Source organism: Panicum hallii, chromosome 2 (genome assembly GCF_002211085.1).
Source record: "Panicum hallii strain FIL2 chromosome 2, PHallii_v3.1, whole genome shotgun sequence".
Lineage (NCBI taxonomy): Eukaryota > Viridiplantae > Streptophyta > Magnoliopsida > Poales > Poaceae > Panicum > Panicum hallii.
Genome location: NC_038043.1, coordinates 39,334,851 through 39,353,553, shown reverse-complemented (window position 1 = coordinate 39,353,553; position 18,703 = coordinate 39,334,851). Strand labels below are relative to the sequence as shown.

The 18,703-nt window shown below is 47.2% G+C and overlaps 1 protein-coding gene across 1 annotated transcript; it reads right to left on the bottom strand.

Annotated features, from left to right (window-relative positions):
• Window positions 1-14,325: 14,325 nt before the first annotated feature.
• Window positions 14,326-18,309, bottom strand: LOC112882224 (ankyrin repeat-containing protein At5g02620-like). Its single transcript, XM_025947232.1, has 4 exons — window positions 17,969-18,309; window positions 17,372-17,878; window positions 15,381-15,940; window positions 14,326-15,272 (listed from the first exon to the last, which is right to left on the bottom strand). Exons 1-4 carry the CDS (start codon window positions 18,255-18,257, stop codon window positions 14,502-14,504), a joined length of 2,127 nt encoding a protein of 708 aa, XP_025803017.1. The 5' UTR covers window positions 18,258-18,309; the 3' UTR covers window positions 14,326-14,501.
• Window positions 18,310-18,703: the final 394 nt, after the last annotated feature.

Sequence of the window (18,703 nt, the reverse complement as noted above, 5' to 3'; positions counted from 1 at the left end):
TGTAGGTCCAAAGTGTTGGGTACTACTTGCTCTTCTGGCACACGTAGACACTTTCTTAATTGGGAGACGTGGAAGACGTCATGCACGTCGGACAGTTGCTCTGGTAGCTTCAGCTTATAGGCCACGGCACCTATCTTCTTTGTGATGGGGTATGGGCCAATGTACCGCGGGGCTAACTTTCCACGCACGCGAAATCTTCGTGTCCCGCGAATTGGTGAAACTTTGAGATACACATGATCTCCTACTTCAAATTTTAGCTCTCGTCTTTTCTTGTCAGCGTAGCTTTTCTGGCGTGACTGAGCTATTTTTAAATTCTCTCGCACCTCCGCTATCTTTTCTTCTGCAGCTTTGATGAAGTCAGGGCTTTCGACGATACGATCCGCAACTTCTGACCACATTAGCTGCGTGCGACACTTCCTTCCATAAAGCACCTCGAAAGGGGCCTTCTTTAGACTAGTTTGATATCCATTGTTATAGGAGAACTCTGCAAAGACCAAACTATCTTCCCAGTTCTTGCCATAAGTAAGAACACATGCCCTTAGCATATCCTCTAATACTTGATTAACCCTCTCAGTCTGTCCATCTGTTTGAGGGTGATATGCTGAGCTAAAATCCAATTTGGTTCCAAGTGCCTTGTGTAAACTTTTCCAGAACTTGGATGTGAATTGTGCTCCTCGGTCAGACACTATCCTTTTTGGAATTCCATGTAGCTTCAGAATGTTGTTGACATACAACCTTGCCAATTTATCCCCGCCATATGAGGTACGTACAGGTATGAAGTGCGCGACCTTAGTAAGGCGGTCAACAATTACCCATATGGAGTCATTACCTCTTGGGGTCCTTGGGAGTCCATTAATAAAATCCATACTTATTTCCTCCCACTTCCATTCAGGTACAGGTAATGGCTGAAGTAATCCACTAGGTTTCTGGTGCTCGGCCTTAACCCGCTGGCATACATCACATTGTGCCACGAATCTGGCTATGTCACCTTTCATTCCTTTCGACCAATACTTTTCTCTAATATCCACGTACATCTTAGTGGCTCCCGGGTGAATAGAGTAGGCAGAGTTATGAGCTTCATCCATGATGGTGTTCCTATAATGACCTTGCTCTGGCACACATAACCTCTTCTTAAACCATAAGGTTCCATATTGGTCCACTCTGAAGTCTGGGGCTTTATTTTCTCCAGTTTGGTTCTTAATCTTCATCAATTCTCTATCATCCTTTTGGGCTTCCTTAATTTGGTCATCTAGGACTGGGTGGATGCTAAGGTTGTAATTGAGGGAATGGGGCACAATGGTCAGGTTTAACTTCTTCATTTCTTCACTCAACTCCGGCTTTTGGGTCACCAGGTGGTGGCAATAAGCTTTTCTGCTTAAGGCATCGGCCACTACATTGGCTTTACCAGGATGGTAATGGATCTCCAAGTTATAATCCTTGATCAACTCCAACCATCTTCTTTGTCTCAGGTTCAGGTCTGGTTAGGTGAAGATATATTTAAGACTCTTGTGGTCCGTGTAAATCTCACACTTGTTTCCAATTAAATAATGTCTCCAAATCTTAAGAGCATGGACCACGGCTGCTAATTCTAAGTCATGTGTTGGGTAATTTTGCTCATGGGTCTTCAACTGCCTAGAGGCATAAGCTACTACTCTTCCTTCTTGCATAAGCACACAGCCTAAGCCTTGTCTGGAGGCATCACAATATATGGTGAAGTCTTTGCGAATATCTGGTAGGACTAACACCAGGGCGGTAGTTAGCCTCCTCTTCAACTCACAAAAACTTATTTCACATGCACTGGTCCATTCGAATTTCCTGTCCTTCTGGAGTAGCTTTGTCATTGGTCTGGCTATCTTAGAAAATCCTTCAATAAATCTTCGGTAATAGCCAGCTAGTCCAAGAAAACTCCGAATTTCTGTGACAGTAGTTGGCCTCTTCCAATTTGCCACTGCTGTCACTTTCTCAGGATCCACGGCTACTCCTTCAGCGGTCAGGATGTGTCCTAGGAAGCTTACTTTCTGTAGCCAAAATTCACATTTACTGAACTTGGCATACAGTTGATGATCCCTTAACTTCCCTAGGACAATCCTTAAGTGTTGACCATACTCTTCAGCACTTCGAGAATAGACAAGTATGTCATCGATGAAGACAACGACAAATTTATCTAGCTCTTCCATAAACACCTTGTTCATGAGGTTCATGAAGTAGGCCGGAGCATTGGTTAGTCCAAACAGCATTACTGTGAACTCGTATTGTCCATAACGGGTCACAAAAGCTGTTTTAGGTACGTCCTCAGTCCTAATTCTTAGCTGATAATACCCCAACCTCAGATCTATTTTTGAGAAATACTTGGCTCCCTTTAGTTGATCAAATAGATCATCGATTCTTGGCAGTGGGTACTTATTCTTTATGGTTACTTCATTCAGGGCTCGGTAGTCCACACAAAGTCTCTTGCTTCCATCCTTTTTTGCTACAAAAAGGGCTGGTGCTCCCCACGGTGACGAGCTAGGTCTTATGTATCCTTTTTGCTCAAGCTCAGTGAGTTGCTTCTTAAGTTCTGCTAACTCAGTGGCTGCCATCCTATAGGGTCTCTTGGCAATAGGTGCGGTTCTAGGGACCAGGTCTATCACAAACTCAATTTCTCGTTTGGGTGGCATTCCAGGCAACTCTTCAGGGAACACATCAAGGTACTCCTTTACTATGGGGACATCTTCAGGGTTTTCAACTTTTAGGTTGTGGACAAAGGAGTCAGATAGGCTTGGTCTGATGTGACAAATGATAGTTTTTCCTTGGTGGTTTGTGACAGTAACGGTTCTTTCCGCACAGGCGATGTTCCCTCGGTGTTTGGATAGCCAGTCCATTCCAAGGATTACATCAATCCCGTGGGAATTTAGGACCACTAGGTTGGTGAGGAATACTACCCCACTTAGATTAATAGGAATGTTGATCACTCCTAAGTGGCATGGGATGTGGCCTCTAGGGGATTTAGTTATTAATGGCTTTTTCAAGGCTACGGTGGGTATATCATGGGTTTCCACGAAATATGACGAAATAAAAGAGTGGGAGGCTCCGGAATCAAAAAGTACCATAGCTAGGAAGGATTGGACTAGGAACTCACCGAGTATTACTCCTGGTGCATCCTCGGCTTCCTCAGTATACACATGGTTCACCTTGGCTTTTCCAAAGGATGGTTGTGTCTTATCAGTTGTCCCACGAGTGATCCCAGTCATTGGCTTTGGTCCATTCACAGAGTTGGAGAAGACCGATGGGGTTGCTTTCTTGTAAGGGCAATTGGCAATAAAGTGTCCAACCTCTCTGCAGTTGAAACAAGCCTTCGGATTGGTCACTTGACTTCCTCCCGTCTGCTGCTTCTGGAAAGATCCTTGAGTTTTTGCGGGAGAAGTGGGTGGCTTGTAAGTGGATGGTTGGTAGGTCTTGGTGAGGGCTTGATAAGAATTCTTACTATAGTTCTTCTGTCCAGAGAAGGTAGGTTGCTGCACCTTCAAAGTCTTCTCTTGGGAATAAGCCTTCTTTGCCTCAAATTTTCTTTTCCTGTCTCTCATTTCATCCTGCTTGTTCTTTGCAGTGGTGATGGCCTTATTCACCATGGTGCTAAAATCAGGATAGACAGAAGCTTCAATATAAGTCCTCAGCTCAGGGTCAAGGCCACGAAGGAAAGCATCTTGCTTCTTCTCTTCGGTGTCCACCTCGTACGGGGCATAACGGGATAACTCTGTGAACTTATGCAGGTACTCTGTCACTGATAAGTTCCTCTGTTGAAGGCTCATGAATTCCTGCCTTTTTAACTTCATCACACTGTTAGGGATGTGATGCTCCCTAAACAGTTTAACAAAATCATCCCAGAGCATGGTGCGTGCTTCCGGATTAATTTCCTTATAACTCTGCCACCATGCTAGTGTGGGTCCAGTCAGCTGCTGAACAGCTAAGAGCACCTTATCTCTGTTGTCAGCATGGATAACCTCCAATTTCATCTCGATTTCCCTTAGCCAATCATCAGCTTCAATGGGATTGTCAGATCCTCCAAACTTTGGTGGATGAAGTCTGTGGAAGTCCACAATCCTGTGGGTATATGATGAAGTGGCATGATGACCATTTCCATTTTCATTCCCATTTCTGTTGGTGTTCTGGGTTAGGATGGCATTGGCTAGCAGCTCCAGGATGCGGTTTTGACGGTCCAGGATGGTGGCCAAGTCAACAGCCGGGGGTGGTGGTAACTCTGGATTGTTTTCCTCTACGTGGTCCTCCTGATCACTCGCCCTAGAGTGCTCGGCTAGGAGTGGGTTTGGGGTAGAGAAAGCTCCCCTTGCTCCTGCAGCTCGACGAACTTCACACTCGGCCCTTTGAGCCAAGTTCACCATCTGCTAACCAGGAGGGGATAGGAGGTTAGACTCTTGTATGAAATGTTACTGTTACTGTTTACTTAATAATAAATTTTTATTTTATTATTTTTTTATTATTGTTTTATTATTATTATTATTTATTTATATATATGTTTTAATATTCCTGCTATACCGCAGGCTAATTATTAAGCAATCAATCACACACCAACAAACAGGCACAAACGAGGACACACAAGCAATACATTCATTTAAACCAAGCAGGGCAATAGTCTACTACAACACAAGATACAATACTCGGCATAAAGTCGGCCGGGACGAACTTTAATGCTATGACACCTAAGGGTCTCATCTTCGGGCTTGGCACGGTCACCAAGGTCTTCCTTCTGGGTGGTTCCCTCATCGCGAGGCGATGTCGGTGGAGTGGGTGGCACAGGCTCGCATATTCTTTTAGGAGGGCTAGGCTTGTGAAACAGCGGGATTCCCTCTAGAATTGGTGGGTCAGCATTCTCGGGATGGGATTCCTTTCTTTTAGCACGCTCCACTAAATATACACCTCTGAAAAGCTTGCTGTGGTGGTCGGCCTGCTCCATCAGCTCTTCTTCCAAGGTGATAATACGGCTTTCGGCGTGCGCGGCGCGTGCTTCGGCTTTAGCCAGCTCCACTCGGGACTTGTGCCAACGGGCTTCTGCGGCTTCTGCGCGTGCGGTGAGGCGCTTTACTTGTAAAATCTGCCGGTCGCACACGTCGTCCAGGGCAAGTAAATACCCAGACATGGCTACGACAGTAGGGTCATTCTCTTGGGATCCTAAGTTCTCCAAGGTTCGGACTCTGGCTTCCCAGGCTGGTCGGTTGCGGACCAAGGGTGGGAAATATTTCATGGCAGTGGGTCCCAGATGCCATTCATACATCTGGCAAAGATACTTCAAGGCTTTGCGGGCAACAAGCTGGTAGGTGTCGGTCAAGCGAGTTCCTGTAGCAGTAACGCACCAAGGCTTCATTTCCAAGAACTTATCACTGGCGCCAATATGGACTATGACTTCACAGTACTCCGTGCCTTGCTCCACGTACTCTCGACCTACGTACTCCGGGCGACCCGGAATACCAAGTCGGACAGTGGTGGCATAGAGCACCTTGGGAAAACCTTCTTCATGGATGCAGTAGGTGGTGGTCCAGTCATTCATCATCTGACCGAGAAAATAAATAAGGGTCAGGATTTTCAAACAAATCCTATTTCTACGTGATTCCTACGATTTTTAATTTTTTTATGGGGTTTCTTGACCTAAGACCTATGTCCTAGGGTCTCCTACACCCTACGGTTCGCGTCCTACAGCCAAGTACGGCTCTGATACCACTTGAAGTACCCCGATCAAATAAATCGGAGTTTATTATGTATTACAGTGCCAGTCCCTGGATCAGTAGCTGGCACAATACATAACACAAGTGGTACATAGTCGTATAACACACTAATGACATTCACAACACCTCATCAAGATGATAACGACGACTAAAGCAGCGATGGTCGTTAATAGGAGGGCATTTATTTGGTCTTCACACTCATACATACTAACTAGACGCTACGACTCGACCACAACTCCACATTGAACTCCACAGGCTTGACTTGGTTGCGGACGCGAACTACTCGCAGTCTTCAGGCATGTAATCCGGATCGGCTGCTAAAAACATCAACAATAAAAGAGTGAGTACAAGGTACTCAGCAAGTCCCACCTTGCCAGGGAGGGAGATATATAGAGCAATTAATTAGTGCAACGATCAAATAAATATGCTCAAAGGTGAATGAACTCAAAACTGTAATGCAAATTATCAGGGTATATCCATGCAACAACAATAACTCTATATGCAAACAAATCTTATCCAGAAGCATATCTCATCTCCAAGCATCTCATTCTAGGTGTGATGTCCACACCGTAACCTGTCCTATACCGAGGACACGGCCATTCGAATGGATTTTCAGACTCTGCAGAGCTTGTACACTTTACACAAGCCGGAACCGCTCAGCACGGCCCGAACATAGGCGACACCCAGCCATGGCCTATCCCGGATAAACCCGTCCAGCACCATCATTATATCCAGACCACTTTCGGTCTCAAATATAAATCAACTCAATCTCAGGACAGTCACCGAAATAGCCAGTGGGATTAGCCTATGCCCTGCCCATACAGGGTCGAGTGGTTGTATGAACAAAGGTTAGGTGAGATGGCACCACAACCACAAATCCTTAATCACAAAACTCGCCTACCCAAGTCTATCACCACGATAGCGCTTGAGCGTAAGCCTACACCAACGGTAGTACTTACACGGCCTTGTCCATAAATCATTATCACTTCTCAAACATAGACAAGTATTTAACCATGCATCCAATAACAAGGAATAATAAATATTAAATGCAGACTCATATCAAGGCATGCAAATTAAGGCAGTCAATGAGGTTCACAACGGCAATGCATTCAACTATGCAATGGTCACCTATCCAGGCTCTACTATAAGCAATCATTCATAGGATCAATATGATCAAAGGGTCAGTGAGACTTGCCTTCGTCCTCGCTAACGTTCCCAACACCCGTCATAGGATCGTTCTGCTCGACGGGATCTTCCTCGGGTACGGCCTCTTTATCACATCAAATAATCACACAGACAATCAAGCTCAGCACACAATCATCATTATAAAATAGCACTTGAATTTATATGAATTTACGAAGAAGAATTGGGTGATTCGGAGTTCGAATGGGTGAGATATGAAATTTACAGTGTGGCTGTGTATTAATTTCGGAAATGAAAAACGAGTTCGGAGATTGGCGGGAATGGCTACCTTATTACTGCGAGTTGGAGAAAGCTCAGTGATTCTTGGGAGAGGGTCGATTGGTTTTTCAGTGTTTGGTGAGAGATCGCAAACCAGCGCCGCTGCCTTTTTATAAACAGGATAAGGCGGTTCGGCACAGTGCGAGAAGATAAGGTTGCGCTACAGCGAGCGTACGACGACGCGTGCTGTGCGCGAACTATTCTTTTTGGTTGATTGCAGCAGAGAGGGCTGGTTACTTGTGTGTGCTTCTGCAGCTTGCCTTTTCACATCAAGGCATAGTAGTCAACTTTGCTTTCGCATGCATGGGACTCCTGACGCTTGTGTCTCTACAGCTTGCCATTTCCCATCCATGCATGGTAGTCAACTTGCACCAGGCATGCATGTCATGTCTCATTTCTCTCCATTCCTTATCACGTTTCATCTCTCTCTCTCTCTCTCTCTCTCTCTCCTCTCACGTCTCATCGCTCTTTCTCCTTTCTTTATGGCTGAGAGACAGGCAGATGGCAGCGGGCAAATGGCTACGCGTGGTCGGGGAAATGGCTGACACAGAATGGCGGTGGCGAGGGAAGGGGCGAGCTCGTTCGAGAAGGTGCTGGCGCTGCCAGACGCTAGCGCGGTATGGAGTTCTATCCGCGCGTATGGAGTTTTGCGTCCGGTGCATGAATGAGTATAGTCTGCGTATTTGTCATTAATCTGGAGAGCCAATATATTGTACAGCTCGATTTAATGTTTAATTTATTTTATTATTATTATTATTATTATTATTATTATTATTATTATTATTATTTTATTTAGTATATATTATTATATTTTTATTATTTCTTTTCATGTAGATGGGGCTAACGTTGAGGTGTCGTAATTAATCACCACGTGAGCCTTTGGCTGTTAATCAAACTACAGCTGAATAGTTTGTCCGCGGGGTTTGTTCCGTTGTCTGCTAGACACGTACAAGCACTCTTCACCTGTATTATTATTATTATTTTTATTTACTAATCTTTTCTAGTTAAATACTTGGATAGTTATTAATTAAGCTAATTCTAAGGTAATTGCGGAATTAAAAATTCGGGATGTGACAGCATCTCCTCCCCCTGCACTGATACTCTATCCTCCTTCAGGCTTGGTTCGGCACCAGCTAGCTCGGGCCGGACCCGCCCGCATAACGGTAAGTGGTGTGCACGCTTAATATAGTTTCATCACCAGGGTTAGACTGACGTGGTCCTTACTTGCCGAAGTGAGCGTCACCGTCACATGCGTATCCATCGAATGGTCCACAACTGCAACCGTTATGGGTACCACCAACTCCTCAATGAAGTATCCACAAAAAAGATGTACCCGCCACCGGTACTCCGTAGGGAGTGCCCTACACACACCCCAAGCCATCGATTAGAAGATCGAGTAAAGTTTGCTCGCTCCCGCTAAAAACCCTAATCACCAACTCCTCAAAAGTGTATCTCCACTCACGCCAAGGATATTGCCAGTGCCACGGGAACAGGGGTCCCCCCAGCCCTAGACAAATTAAGGATAAATGGGCTAAAAGACCCTCTTGGCCCATTAGCAGTAATGGGCCAAACTGAGGCGCCTCCTAGAGAACCTGAGACCATGGGAGGCCAAGCGCCTCCCTAGGATGAGGCGGTTCCTTCGTGGAGAAGGGATCGCTTGATGGTGCATTTAATGTCCCCCGCCCTGCTACAACCGGCCGAGGCCCGTAGACGGCGCGCCTTCCCCATAAAATAAAATGATTATGGGGGAGGCGTGCTCACAGACGGCGCGGCGACCGGGACAGAGGGAGCCTCCCCTCCTAGGTCACATCACATCCTCTGGCGATGGGCGGTGGGGTGGCTCCTGCCACTTACACCTCCCGTCACATCGGATAGATATGGAGAGGAGCGCCTGCGGCCTCGGGCAACGCACAGGAAAGACCCCAGGCGATGCATAGAGCCCGAGAGAGACCTCGGAGCATCCCGGGGTCCCTCGAGGAGGACCCTAGGTGACCACAGTCCTGGCCCACGTCATAGGACCCTGCCTGGTGAGCGGGCGCCACTTGCAGGCCGGTGCCCCTCATCAGGCGCCGCATTCACACTTAAGGCAGTAAGCCTCTTCCCGGGGTCCACGGGGAGGGCTATAAATAGAATAGACGGGCAATGTGTAAAGGGATCGAGTCCAATCAAGCCGAACTTGAATTCAGCTCAATACTTCCACCAGCTCCCCACGGGACGTAGGATCTTACGCTCACAGCGGTCCGAACCTGTCTAAACCACCTTGTCTCCCGATCATCACACGGTCGGAATCCTACTACGTGTTACACCCCTAGTCGAATCTCTAAACGGGGTTCCCATAAATCCCTGCTTGCGGCACTCACCCACCAATAGATGGCGTGCCAGGTAGGGGGTGTTGGCGCAAAGGATCTCTATCCCCGACGAAGAACGTTCAAGAGAAACCATGGTGAACCGCTCTGACCGTTCCAATGGTGAGAGCAACGGTGATCATGCCCCCGAAGGGGGCCATCCAATGCGCCGCCTAGCGTGGGGGCGGTGGAACCACATCCCCTCGCACCAGGTGGGCGCCTCACAGCGCTGCCTTGACTTGACGCTCCTAAGTCCGCCTCCGGAGGCACCACCTCCGCCAATGTCAGGTTCGCCCAGTTTCGGGTTGAGGGCTGGAAGTGGGCGATCCTGCAGGCGTCCCGGGCACGAGGGCACCTCGACCTCGGTGGTGTTCCCCCTAGGGAAGCACTGGTGGCAGCCAGTGCGCACCTGCGCCACCCCCCGGTGAGAGCAGAGCCTAGAATGCCTCTGGGGAAGTGGCTCGATGAGCTAGCCAGTCTTGTCGGGAAGGCATGCCCGAGGCTGGGGGCTCAGGGTCCCGCACTATCATCTGAGGTCCCTCCCGTGGGGACTCCCGGCCGCCGTCGCAACAACCCACTCCAGGCCGATCGTGCACCGGCGGATCGCGTGACTTGCGCTCCCGCCTCGATGAGAAGAGAGCCGGAGAAGACGCCCGGACTACCCTCGAGGTACATGTGAGTGGCGCCGAGAGGCCGAGGAGGATCACGCTGTCGGTGTTTAACCGGCTGCCCACCGAGGGATATACCCAAGGTGGTAAGTTTTGGGTGAGGGGACGCCGAGATCAGGAACACGAAGGTGCAAGGAACACAAGACTTAGACAGGTTCGGGCCGCACGGAGTGTAACACCCTACGTCCTGTATGGTTTGTATTGCCTTTGATGTAGAATGACCTAATGATCTTCCTTTTTGAGGGGGGTCCCTGACCTCCCTTATATATCCGAGAGGTCAGAGTTACAAAGATGCTAACCAATACCAGCTAAGGAATCATACTAGAACATATCTCGAGTAGATTCCTCCTATATCGGTTAGCCTTATCTCATATTTAAACGGAATAAATAAGAGATAAATAAGATGAATAAGAGATAAGACGGACTTAATCTCTTAGACCTCTTTAAACTACGTTATGTTGCCAGCCCGGTGGCCCCGGGTCTGACAAGCCCCCGAGCTCTTCGTAGCTGAGTACTGCAGGCTTATCGAGTACTTTCGAAGCAGTCTTCGACTTCCTCTGAAGCTTCGTCTTGAAGTCCTTCTTCGAGTACTTGCTTGGCTGCATCGAAACTATGAGGTGCTCATGCCCTGAATTTTATTTTTGATATGCTGTGCGATTTGAAAAATCGCACTCCATATGGAGTAGCCCCCGAGCCTTAGGTTGAATCGGAGAATCAGGCTGAGGGTCAAATTGAGCTTGAATCCTCCTTACCTACTCTTCGAATAAATTCGAAAAATAAGTAGTCGATGCCACGTACCCGCAGCCCCCGAGCCTTGAACCCAAATCTTCCAGGTTTAGGAAAAAGGATCCAGGAATCGTGGTATTGGTGTTACTCTGAAATCCCGAGAAAAACTCTTCGCTTCCTGCATAGTGAAATTAAGCCTCCCGCTGGTAAATATTTGTGATGAAAGATATTGAAAGTAAAGATAAAAGGCTCATATGACAAGACTTGTGACTAGACTATGATTAAAATGATGATATTGACAAGCAATAAATACTATATGGATTGATTCACGTGTTTGATGGTAACTATTTATTCTCGTATCCAAATGAAGCTTGTTGATAAAGTCATACACTTGCGAGAGAGCGGGTGGAAGGAGGAAGGGGGAAGCTTCCAGGTGGGACCGGGGCGTCAGCGATAGTGGCGAAGGAGGCGTGGCATGGGTGGAGCTAGGCTGGACGTGGGTTGTGTGCGAGCTAGCTGGGCTGGCTCGGGTGCGTAGAGCAGGCTGGTGTGGGCTGTGTCGGACAATATTTCGCATTTTTGCTCGAATAACGTTCAAGAGAATTCCAGGATGTTACAATGAGGACAATATTCATTTCGATAAAAAGAGATAATCTATTGCTTTGTTTGCAGTCCCTGGATATTCTCGAGATGTTGTGATCAAGCTAGCTAGAAGGGGAAAAATGCTAAAGGATCCTCGATCCTGCCATATACTTCTAATATTACCTTAACTTCTTCAGCAACCTGATTGTAACCATCGCCTAGCATGTATTTCCAGGGTTATAATAATCATGTTGGATCTTCTCGAAATATTCTTATCAAGCTAGATAGGAAAGAAATCTTGTATCATACATGTACTATCGGGGCCGTGGCGCGCGCGAATATCGGCGGAACTATCCTAGAACCAGTTTTTTGAGCAGGCGGCGCTCGCTGATGTACAAACTGGAAGCCTGAGCCTGATGGGCCTCCTCACCCCGCACCCTGATGGGGGCGCCCCAGCTCGTTCCTAGCTGGTGGGCCCCCATCGCGCCGCGCTATATAGACAGGTGGGGGCCAGCGACACGGAACACGAGAATCACCGGCCGCCACCCCACCAACACTACAACCCTAGCCGATCTAGATTGAGCGCGGCAGCGGCGGGAAGCACCACCGCCGGCCATCGTCCACGCCTCCGCCTCGACCCCGAGCCCGTGGACGCGACCCGGACCTCGGCCACCACGAGCACGCACGCCTTCGCCTCGGCTACCGCGAGCACCTGCGCTGCACGACCATGGCGGGCACGACGACGTCGGCTGCGACGCAAGGGCACGAAGGTATACTCCGTGCCCCTCTCCTGTCTCTCTCTCTTTGTTGAACGGATTGTTTAAGAATTACACGAGATCTTCTAGTCTAATCAATGCGGTAGCCGATCCAATGCTAACACGTCTATTCATCCCCCCCCTCTAGGCGACATCACGGTCCTTTCAGTGGGCACTCGGCTTCTACCCAGGCCGTGACCGGTGCTCCAGCGGACCGGACTGCAACGCACAACGCTTGGCTGCTGCTGGGCTACGAGGGCTACGGCAAGGCTCCCTGCAAGAAACGGCGACGTGAAGACCGGGCAAAAGCGGAACGGGGCGCATAGGGCTTGCTACAACGGGCTCATCGGTGGCGCGCGGCTCACCAGCAGCAGGAGGTCGGGACAAGGTCGCGCGACTGCTGCACTTACTGGCGAGCTCGAAAGGAGGTGGTTTGGTGCGGTGGCGGGTCGAGGCCGGTCGGGCTGGTGCCATGCAGGACGCGCGACTAAGGTGACATGGTCGATCGGCGGTGGTAGTCCGGTGCCTCCCCTCTTGGCTCGGCGGCGTACTCTGACAGCGGTGCGGCTCCCAACCTTAGGCACTCTTCCTCCTCCTTCACACCTCCTTCCGTCCTTGCTCCTGCTTGGCTCGGTGATAGCATCTTCCTCCCAGGCCCTCTCCTTTTCTCCTCCTCGGGTACGGCGGCGGCGCTGGTTCAGGAAAGGGAAAAACCCCAAGAGGCTAGGGTTTTGCGAACGCGGGCGCCAAGGTCTTATAGGTGGCAGCTAGGGTTCGGCGCAGGCTCGAACATTGAGGGGCGGCGATGGGGTGCGGCTGTGGAGCGGGGACGCGTGGCACGGGGCTAGGGTTTGGCAACGGGCGGACAAGGCCGCGGGGGGAAAGTGAGCGCTGGCGGTTGCAGCTGATGTTAGTGGGCGCGTCGTTGTGCTCTTGTGTCGCGGAGCGGGGGCAGAGTGGTGCGGGCGTTAAGGAGCGGCGAGAGATCGGGTGGAAGGAGGAAGGGGAAAGCTTCCAGGTGGGACCGGGGCGTCAGCGATAGTGGCGCAGGAGGCGTGGCGTGGGTGGAGCTGGGCTGGACGTGGGCGTGCGCGAGCTGGCTGGGCTGGCTCGGGTGCATAGAGCAGACCGGTGTGGGCTGTGTCGGACAATATTTCGCATTTTTGCACGAATAACGTTCAAGAGAATTCCGGGATGTTACAATAAGGACAATATTCATTTCGATAAAAAGAGATAATCTATTGCTTTGTTTGCAGTCCCTGGATATTCTCGAGATATTGTGATCAAGCTAGCTAGATAAGGGGAAAAATGCTAAAGGATCCTCGATCCTGCCATATACTTCTAATATTACCTTAACTTCTTCAGCGACGTGATTGTAACCATCGCCTAGCATGTATTTCCATGGTTATAATAATCATGTTGGATCTTCTCGAAATATCCTTATCAAGCTAGATAGGAAAGAAATCTTGTATCATACATGTACTATCGGGGCCGTGGCGCGCGCGAATATCGGCGGAACTATCCTAGAACCAGTTTTTTGAGCAGGCGGCGCTCGCTGATGTACAAACTGGAAGCCTGAGCGAGAGGTCATTACGTGTCACAGCGAGCGAGCCCGTCATCAACCCCGACGTTTCGCCCTCCCTGCTAGCTTGGCCTCGCTGTAGACCTGTAGTGACTGTAAGTTGTGCCATTTTGTTGATGTGATTTTTGGCACATGTAGTTTTGCACTAAAATTCTTGTTTGCTAGATTCTTTTTTTAAAAAAAATGTGGACGTGCATCTCGGGTAGTCGGGAAATTAATCCAGTTTTGGATCGCTTGACAATAAATCGTCCCTGACTAATTGTGGACAGCCGCTTGCAAAACAGTCTCATTACTATTATTCTCCAATAATATTGTCCACTTGCTAGAATAATAAGATAAGCGACCAATTGGGTCTTATTATGAGTGCGAGAAACACGTGCACCCATACCCGTTTTGCACTGCTCTAAACTTAAGCAGCGATTAGACTTGCAAGATTGCATAATGCAAAATCCATCAAGTGCTTGATAAAGGTTTGCACAAATGAATAAATTTAGGTTCAATAATAGCATTATATTATGCTGGCAAATACAGTCTTCGTTCACAGCTTTAAATCACAGTATTGAGCTGAAAGTCTTATGAAGAGTACACTGAGGGGATTTTCAAAATAGAAAATAATTATGAAGAGTGGAGACACGCCACATGATGATGATATTCATCAGCTGTCTTCAAGCAAACGTGGCTGGAGCTTGTGCTGGTGATACCGCCTTTGAAATGGGATGGTAATAGGAGGGCAAAGCAACCATCATTATGAGCCAAGATACACAGAGCATGTTTCCCGATAGCATGTTTACCAGGACTACCTCCGTATACTTCCGCAATGTCCAGATTGCCCCTTTCCTAACATACAATGGCATTGCAAAACGGGCCCAATTCAGCCAAAAGTCCTTCAAGCTGTATAGCACCACAAGAGGACTCATGACACAGATCACAATGGCAGTCTTTTGAGCGACAGGAGATAGCACCGTGTACACACCGAGTGCAAAGGCAGCCGCCAAGGCCATGATGGAAGTATGCATAAATTCTATGCTGCAGTAAAAGTGGGCCATGCGTCTCTCCAAGTGTAGCATTGCAGACCCCGCATACATGGAAGCAAGTGTAGCAATCGTGGAACAGATGAAAGCCAATGTGTTGGTTACCATGAATGCATGGAAGGCCAACGTCCCAGCGAGTGTAGGTGTACCTCCGTAATCGCTATCATCAGCTCTGTAACCACCAGGCAGGGCAAACATCGCACCGAACGTCACGGTGGCTACTAGAACCGGTCCAATGGATTGGAACTGTGTCGAATCCTTCAGCATCTCCAGCTCTTTTTCTGCGTAGTTCGTCTTTACTCCATGACGATCTTCATAGTTTTCACGAAAATGGTCCTTGCGAGATGCACCTCCTCTAGCCCCGGCAAATTCGAGAGCCGCACCTATCCAGACTTCAGGGTTCGCCTAAGAAATAAAAATAAATAGGTTAAGAAAGGCATTAGTTAATTAAACAGCCATGTAGTATAGTATGTTTCTTAACAAGGGCGGTCGAGGAGAGAACATATATATTACCGTAATGCTCTCATAGAAAGAAGGGCGGATATTATACAGCGCTATGTCTAGAGGAGTTTGCCCGTCCTCATTTGTTAAATTCAAGTTGACTTGCCTATTTCCAAACAGAAGACGGAATATAGCATGGCTTCCATCTTTTACAGCCAGGTGCAGTGCAGTGTTCCCTTGGTTGTCTTGCATATTCAGAACCCATGCTAGAGATCGATCCATATTGCAGGCATATCTGACCACCCTCTCATTCTTCTTCTCGACAGCAACATGAAGGAACGTCCTCCCCTTAGCGTCACGCAAACCGGCGCTACTGGGACATTTGCTCACGAACTTGGCAATGGGATCTTCAGCCGCTCTCGCAGCGGCCGCCACGTGTATGGGCGATAATCCATCGTTGTCCGGTTGGTAGAGTACAGATGTGGTGGCGTCAAACACTTGTGCACACGCGCTTCCTTCTTTTCCTGCCCCTGGCAGGCCTGCTGCAAAGTGAAGTGGCGTACTACCATTTGCATCCCTTCCTGTTGTAAGGTCCATATTCTTGTTCCATTTCAATAACTTTCTTGTAACCTCTGTCAGATTGACGAACGCTTTTGTTAAGAATCAACACATTGGAAAAAGAAAAAAAATCAACACTCGTGACACCCACTTTGAAAGCAAGCTAAATATCATCACAAATGATACTTTTGTCTACCAGATTATGTTAAATTCTGACAAACGCGTAAATCTAGCTGCTGGTTTTTATTTTGTGCATGTCAGAATATTAAAACAGACGCATATATTCTAGCAGATTGTGGTGTAGAAGTTTTAAGTTACATTTCCTACTATAGGCTCCTTTTGGAGCCTACACGTTAATAACCCTAGTGAGGAAAAACTAGAAAAATAAAGAAATTCTAAAAGAAACATCCGACCGTCGATTGTATGGACTCTGTAACAATATAATTTGTTTCTAAATTATCCACATGAAAAAATTATACAAATAATTTAAAGCAACCACAAAATTTCATCTAAATTATCATATGTTGCCATTATGAAAATGATATAAAGTAGCCTCGTAAATTTGTATCTAAATTTCCCAAATCTGACATTATAGAAACTATGTGAAGTAGCACCCTATCTTGTAGCTAAACTACCACACCCTCCATTAAGTAAAAATAATCTAAAATAAGCACGTAATTTACATCTCAAATACATATATATATACATATATATGACATGATTAATAATCTAAGTTAACCACCAAAATCTACATCTAAGTCAAACTATTACTAATTGGAGACTTTTTTGAAGACTCCATATTAATCTTCATGAGATGCACTAGAAAACTAAAGAAAACCTAGAAATTCTCACAAAAATAAAAGCATACAGTGGTCGAATGTGTAGACTTCTCAACAATAGCCATGAGACCTAATCTTCTTCTAAATGATCCACCAGTTTTATTATGAAAATGATATAAAATAATCATATAAACCCGCCATGATGTAAAATAATCTCAAAACGGCCCTCTAAGTTTACATCAAACAGGTACTCATAGTTTCTTATTTTTTCAATTCCAAATTCCACATCCCTACCTCTCTATAACAGAAACTATGCAGAAACATTGGTAACCAGAGCATAAAGATGGTAAACAAGCCTTGGTGTAAGAGCATCTTCAACACATCCTCATTCCCCAATCCATCTACCCAGTGCTCAACTAGATCCCCTTTAACTTTTTTTTTCCTGATTCATTATTACAGCAAACCAATAATCCATCTCAACTCTCCTCAAATAGAGTGGAAGTTGAAACTCTCCTAATATGATAGTTTTATTTGGATGAGATTATTGAAGAACCGCAAAAGTAACTCTCCTAGTAACCATAAAAAATAATAGGATATCCTCATTAGTTGATTTTTAGAAAATATTTATTTAGGAGCTGCTAGGGATGAACATAGTAAATAAAATAAATAAATGCTTACCCGCAAAATAAATAAATAAATAAATGTATGCTTCTAGTAAGTATGTACCTGGGCCTCGCAGAACCGCAGCATGCAATGCATTTTGTCCATTTGGGCCGGAATAGGAGAGAACATTATTTTCACTTTTCTCATACAGCGTCTGCGCAATGGTCTCGTGTTCCAGTAGGATTGCTAGATACAGTGGCGAAGTGCGTTGTTGGGGAAAACAAGCCAAGTTTGGATCGACTTTCAATAAATCCTCGACCAATTCATGAGCCCCATTACGGATAGCCACATGCAAGACGGTCTCATTACTATTGTTCTCTTGTCTTACGAGGTCTTTAACTATATTGTCGCCAGTTGCTAGAACAATAAGATGAGAGAACATTTGGGACTTCCCTGCCCTTGCAGCGCAGTGCAGTGGCGTGTCACCCTTGTAGTTTTGCCTGGACAGCAAGCCTTTATCCTTGCCGTGGATGAGGTCGGCACACTCCACGGAGTTGTTGCCCTCCCCATTGGCTGCAACCAAATGTAGTGCGGTGTCTCCCTCCACGTTAACACCCTTCAGAAGTGACACTGCATTGATGCCTTCTTCCACGTCAGTAGCAGCTGGCCCTGAGGTATATGCCGCTAGCTTGTCAAGAAACTTTTGGCTACGAGTCTTACTCTTACTTGAATGCCCTTCTTGCAGGTCTCCCCCCTCGAGAAGAAAGATAATTTCTTCCCAGTTGCCTGTGCATGCTGCCTCTGCTAGCAGCGGATGCATGCTCGCTGGTGTATGCTTCTTGGCCGGTGCTTCTTTCCTAGACATTACCACCACCATTGTAGTAGCATCCTCCTTGTTCACCAGTTCTTTCAGGCGCTGGCAATCCCCACGATCGGTGGCCACCATCATTTTGGCAGCCACTTCTGGAGCTTTTGCCGCTGTGGCCAAGCAAGGAGGCGGCAGTGCCATAAGTTGTTGCAACTCTGCCTTGAACTTCCTAATTATAGTTGGATGCTCAATGTGTAAGGGTCCGTTTTGCGTTCAAACCCGACGGGGACACCATTAGTATATATGCTGCACTACTACTGCCAATGACATGCTTTAATTCAACGATTTTGTGAGCAGGACGGTTCCTGGTATCATATTCTTTCCATAAAGGTTACCAACCGCGCGCACCATCCTCGAGACTCGTACCAAAGCTCATCATATAAGTTCAATTATATTTGACCGTTGTTTACTTTGCAGTGATGACTAGCACAGATGACAGCGGAGACTCGTGATGTGAGACGTGTGGAGCCAAAAGCAAATGCAGTAGGTTTTGTTTTAAATGGGCATAGTGTATGACCACCTGCTCTCCACTATCGAACCAGGCATCTTAAACCAGTAACAGGAATTGATACGTAATTAGCCACATG